The 6,000-nt window shown below is 40.6% G+C and overlaps 1 protein-coding gene across 1 annotated transcript in view; it reads right to left on the bottom strand.

Moving 5' to 3' along the window:
• Positions 1 to 273: 273 nt before the first annotated feature.
• The window catches only part of slit1b (slit homolog 1b (Drosophila)), a 67,931-nt gene continuing 62,204 nt past the window's right edge, over positions 274 to 6,000 (bottom strand). Inside the window, exons 34-38 of the mRNA XM_038711724.1 lie at positions 3,046 to 3,200; positions 2,704 to 2,915; positions 1,911 to 2,035; positions 1,500 to 1,708; positions 274 to 839 (exon numbers count right to left, since the gene is read on the bottom strand). Of these exons, the coding sequence (XP_038567652.1) occupies positions 577 to 839; positions 1,500 to 1,708; positions 1,911 to 2,035; positions 2,704 to 2,915; positions 3,046 to 3,200 (964 nt within the window). The 3' untranslated portion in view covers positions 274 to 576. The remainder of the gene's footprint in view (positions 840 to 1,499; positions 1,709 to 1,910; positions 2,036 to 2,703; positions 2,916 to 3,045; positions 3,201 to 6,000) is intronic.

Genomic DNA, 6,000 nt, shown 5'->3' with positions numbered 1-6,000 from the left:
CCTTCATCAAACTGACAGACCTCAGTGCTGCTGTTCAGAAATACCTGCACACAAAGTCTGACATTGCTGATATTTAACACGTGAAATTTGATTGACAAATCTTTATTTCATAAACGAGTCCCCAGCTTAAATTAGTACCTTTATTTCTCGCAACAGTCGTCGCTCACCGTCGCAGCTTTGGGGGGGAATGAAGCGCAGCACTCAACTAGCAACACATCAGAAACGCATTTAAGAAGGCATACAGAGGCTTTTTAACACACGGGTATTAAAATGAGCTGGAGTTAGGTAGTTAGCACACAGGTTCTCCTGCCTGGAGCAGGTGGAGAGGAGGAAGATGACGATGAGGTTGACTCGTTGATTTCATGTTTAAAGAGGGAAGAACTGTCTTATGTTACAAAACGGCGTCTGTGCGCAAAAACACACAAAACAAACACAAAAATATCCATTTATCAGTGACAGAATCCCTACAGTGTGTGAACCTCTTTACCTTGGTGTGTGTGTGTGTGTGTGTGTGTGTTGTGCTTGGACGTGTGTGTGTCTGCATGTGTGTATGTGCGCACCATTACTTCCACAGTACTACACACACTCCTTGCAGCCACATTCCACAGGCTTCTCCACGTCCTGCGTAAATGAGGTTCCATCGTCGCATTCGAAGGTGAGACGCCGACGTCGTACCCTCAGAGGAGCGCAGCAGGAAGCGACGGTGGCAGTCGGCTCGGTTCCCGCCTGGCACCGACCCTGACATTCAACCCAGGAGAAAGGCTTGGATGTCTGGCAGAGGACGGACCCGTGCTGCAGCCGGTGGTAATCTCTCACCGGCTCACCTCGACACGGGGACTCTGTGGATGGGGACACACAGGGAGGATTAAGAGATAACCAGACCTGGACCAACCTCAACCAAACAAAAAACAAGACAATTGGACTTTAAAACTTTCATTGGAACTACATTTTACCAAAGCCAACAGTTCTTAAAAATGACACTGAGGTCTGTGGATTATTCAGAATCAGGCCTGCCCACAGAAAGGCCCTCCACAAATCTGCTTTACTCATGTCAATGAATGCTCTCTCTCTCTGTCTCCAGACATGGCCTGCTTATGATGTTTTGATGTTGCGTACAACAAACATTACTCATACGAGGGGGTTTTCACTATGAAACAGGCTATATTTTACTAAAGAAACATTAAAAAAACTTAGTTTTTTGTTGTTTTAATAAGCAATGGTGAGTTTTTTGGTTCAAAATGAAATTTGGTTATCTTTGCTTATATAGTGATGGACTGCATGGATGGATTTGGATGCCAGATCACCTTTACGCTTCATGCTGATTCTGAAAGGCCTCAAGCAACAATTGGTGGGGGTTTAACATGTAGTGTAACATGTTTAAAGCACCACCATCACCTAATCTGACATTGAGCATCTCTAAAAACATTTATGTCACATGGTCATTAGTTTGCAATTGAGAATAAAAGCTGGTCCCACCCTTATCCCTCGTCCTTCCTCACCTATATCACAGCTCTCTCCGGTGTATCCCTGCTCACAGACGCAATGCTCTCCATCCTCTGTCTTCTGACACTGGCCATGCAAACAATGTAGACCCTGGCACGAACCAGCTGACTCCCCCTGCAGGTTACACAACGCACCGCGATATCCCTCCTCACAGTCGCAGCGGTACGTCTTAGCGTCCAGTGCCACACACACACCCTTCACACACCTGGATTGAAACAGAATGAAAGCAGGGGGAGATTAAGAGAATGGACTCAACACAAAGGACAAATCAAAATTGATTATCATCTTTTTTTATTACATTAAAATTTAAATTATAAATGAATTTAATAAGGAACAATGTTTAGAAAGAGGACACATTTCAAAGTAAGGTGTGTGATTTATACAACATCTGAACAAACTGCACTCACTTGTTGCCTTCACACGGGTTGACACCAGTTGCTGTGGTGACAACATCCGTTCCAGTAAGGCCTCCTGTTATTGGCTGGTCACAGTGTTGTCCTGTCCAACCTGTCTGGCAGTGACACTGGGGACCCTGTGAAAGACAAGATGTTTACTAGTTCACTTAATCCATTATCTGTGAAAACAAAAATCACAATAAATGTTTATACCTGAATAACTAATAAAAAGATACATTTTTGTTAAACAATTACCCTTCTCCTTCTCTGTCTCCTTTACTGTGTGGCCCTTAAACTTTTCCTACTTTTGCAACAACATTTCAAGAGAAGAATAATATAATCATTTATATATAGCACTGTGTTGAACGAAAACCTTGGGTTATGCTTGTTACTGTTCAGACCAGAGAAATATGCTGCTCTCATGAGTTGATTGTGCACAATTAGTAGCTCCTTCATGTGAAAGTAGTTTTCCATCCACAGCTCAACCTTTCTTTAATTTCTTCTATGGCATCAAAAAAAATCATTTATCCGAGGGGACAGATTGACAGCTGGTCTTATTTGGAGCAATAGTATCAAGAGCTAAGGAGCACCATTTGTAAAACTGGTTAACGGAGTCATTAATATCAGAAAACATAAGCGTAGTCTTGGAGAGCTGAAAACCTGCAGCATAGTGCCTCTTAAAGATGAGAGAATGTACAGTTTTTCTCTGAGAAGTCAGTACTGACTGTAGAACGTATCAAAAAGTATACATTAAGTATACATTTAAGATCAGAAATGAAGCAGGCTGTTGTAAGTTGGCTCCTACCTGAGCAGCGTTGGGCTGGCAGATGCCATGCAGACAGTAGAGTTTGCGGCAGGCCTGACAGCCGGGCACCACCCCCGGCTTCATGTGGCTGCGGGTAAAGTCCTGCAACTCGTGGTTGATGTAGAGGTTCCTGATGCAGCCATGGAAACTAGACGTGTTGAGGGTCTGAGACGAGAGACCCAGAGAGGCGGGCATCACCTCCTCAGGCATACCTGAAGAGAGAGACCGTTAGACAGAAATCAATCTTGGGTAATATATTTTTTCTATAAACTTCTGGTCCATGAATAGAAAGATTTTTAGGAGTTTAGGAGTGTTTACCCTCTGCTGCCTCTCTGCTCTTACCTCCAACGTAAAGAGGCGCCTCCCCCGTCACCAGCTGGCTCCGGCCCTGACTGTCCAGAGTTGTCGGCTCTCCTCCGTCCACAGACAGGTTCACCATATGATTAAACGTCACAAGCTCTACAGTGTGAAACTGCCCGTCGTTCACCGTCTCAGTGCTGTATGTAGAGGGTGTAACACACATATTTCATAAATAATGTAACATAAATAATACATTTACAATGTAGGAACTTAGCACAGGGAAATATTGACAAAAAGCAATGCAATCATAAACCAAATAAATATTATTCCCTGTTTCAATATTCACAGGGGAAAAGAAAGGTAAAGGCTCAAAACAGGTCACCATTTGATCACATACACATTGGACAAAATTCCACAAATGTGTAAAAAGGAAGTTACAAATGTAACATGACCCACAAATTGGCAGAGAGCAATCTGCAAATGTGCAAAAACTGTTTTGTGTGTAGAAGTAACGCTGTGTTTTTGTGGATATGATTTTACGCATCACAAATGTAAAAATACATATTTGTAGATATTGTGAAATATTTGCTCATCATAGTACACATTTGTGGATTGTTTTCTGTGGGTTACAAATATTAAAGTCCAATAAAATCTTCCATACTTTTGGCTGCATGTTGACCTGAAACATAGTGATGCCTCAACACAAAGTAATAATAATAATAATAATCCTTATTTGTAGAGCACTTTTCAAAAACAAGTTACAAAGTGCTTTAACAAGTGTAAAGAATAATACAAAAAAAAGATAAGAGCATGAAAATTTAATATAAAATTAGTAAAATACAATAAAATAAAAGGGATAAAATAAAGTCAAATAAGATCGGGAAAAGCTCTCCTATAAAAGTATGTTTTAAGAAGGGACTTAAAAGAGTTCACTGACTCAGCCGACCTAATTTCCTCGGGCAGGCTGTTCCAGAGCCTCGGGGCCCTGACAGCAAACGCTCTGTCCCCTTTAGTTTTCAGTCGAGACTCTGGAACAGACAACAGACCTCTGCCCGAGGATCTCAAGGTACGTGCTGGTGTGTATGGGACTAAAAGGTCAGAAATATAACAAGGCGAGAGGCCATGAAGAGCTTTAAAAGTGATCAATAGAATTTTAAAGTCAATTCTAAAATATACTGGGAGCCAGTGTAATGAAGCTAAAATAGGAGTAATGTGGTCATATTTCTTTGTTCTGGTTAAAAGCCTGGCAGCTGAGTTCTGGACAGTCTGGAGTCGATCAATAGATTTTTGGGTTAAACAGGTGAAAAGGCTGTTGCAATAATCCAGGCGTGATGAGATGAAGGCGTGTAAAATGGTCTCGGTGTCCTTAAAAGTTAACATAGATCGAATTTTAGCTATATTTCTAGTAGCACTGTGTAAAAGAAGATGTGGTAAGATTCAGACATTTTGACGCAGGTTATTATAAGTCTATTCTGGCCTGTGCTTTGTTTTATATTGACAATCCCTAGGAAAGTCAGGACTTTTCTTTGTGTTGACTATAACTATTTTATTTATTTATTAGTTTATTTGACAGGGAGAGTGTGCATTAATTAACATTGCTGCAAATGCACCAGAATTAGCCAAAAGGCTATTTTTCATCCGTTGTCGATGGGAATGTGGACAGATGACATCGGTCATCATGTCATTTTGACGAATAAATCCCTCTTTTTCATATTTCAAGTTTTCCACTGTTTTCTCACTACGTGTATCTTTCTCTGATCTCTTTGTCTTTTCAGGTGATTTGCCATGCTCTCCATCTTCTTTTCTCTGCAGTTTCTCTTTACACAAATAGCCTCAGAGTGTGTGTGTGTGTGTGTGTGTGTGTGTCTGGCAGAGCGTCCTCCTCCTCAACATGAACCATCCAAACATTTAAGCACTCGACACCTGATCAAGTGCACACTCCGCCTCAAGTGTCGTCTGCATCTTTGATTAAACCAGAATACCCACACTGCCGATGTCATCTGTCCACATTCGCGAACACTGCAAGACTCGCACTGAGCAACAACACAGATCATAGACTGTGCACACTCTGAGCGGCGTTGCTGGGCTACAGGAAGCTGAGAGGCTGCTGAGTTCAGTGGATAGCTCAACTCAACGAACACTCAGCTTTTCACTAATCAACCTGTTGACTCCTGGCTGGAGTCACATGGTTAAGTGTGATGTTAAATATGTTGAGCTGGTCGGGTTCAGCACATTGTAGTCATGATACTCACACAAAATGCACTATAACATAGCTCTAACAATTTATTAATGTATTTAGTATTAATTTGAGGTTTGACTGTTGGTTGGATAAAGGTGTGAAGGTGAAACTTTATTGTGACGGCAATTTTACAAACCAAACAATCAATCGATTAATCAAGAAAATAATCAGTTAATTAATCCATAATGAAAACAGTCATTAGTTGCAGCCCTGTCAGAAAGTTAAAAACTGGGGCTGCACCTCAACTACAACAGTAAAATGTTGCACATATGAGTAATAATGATCTAATGATCTAATATATATAGAGAGATAGTATAACAATCTTTCTGCACCGAGTACATTTACTTCTGATACTTGTACATTTCGATGATTATATTTTACTTAAGTAATATTTCATCAATGCAGGACTTTTATTTGTGACAAAGCATTTTTACAGCACTAGACAGCATTGGACCCCACTACCTATATCAAAGTCAGGCAATACTAATGCTATATCTATATACACACAATGTATTGTTGGACAAATCAAAAAGTTTGAGCACATACCTCAATCATTTGCAGTTAATTTTGTTCAGTGTATATCCACACACATACATATATATATGTATGGTTGAGAGAAATAGGCTTTTTGTGTACACAGAGAAACTCTTAAATCTTTGAGTTCAGCTCATGATGAATGGGGGCATTTATAATTTTGTTCATATATAGTAGGCTTATCCGTGCTGGCAGGATCCACATATCATCATCATTTGAAAAAG

Source organism: Micropterus salmoides, unplaced genomic scaffold, assembly GCF_014851395.1.
Source record: "Micropterus salmoides isolate LMB-PRFRI ecotype aquatic unplaced genomic scaffold, ASM1485139v1 Ms_hic_scaffold_1, whole genome shotgun sequence".
Classification (NCBI taxonomy): domain Eukaryota; kingdom Metazoa; phylum Chordata; class Actinopteri; order Centrarchiformes; family Centrarchidae; genus Micropterus; species Micropterus salmoides.
This window is presented reverse-complemented; position numbering and strand designations above follow the sequence as displayed.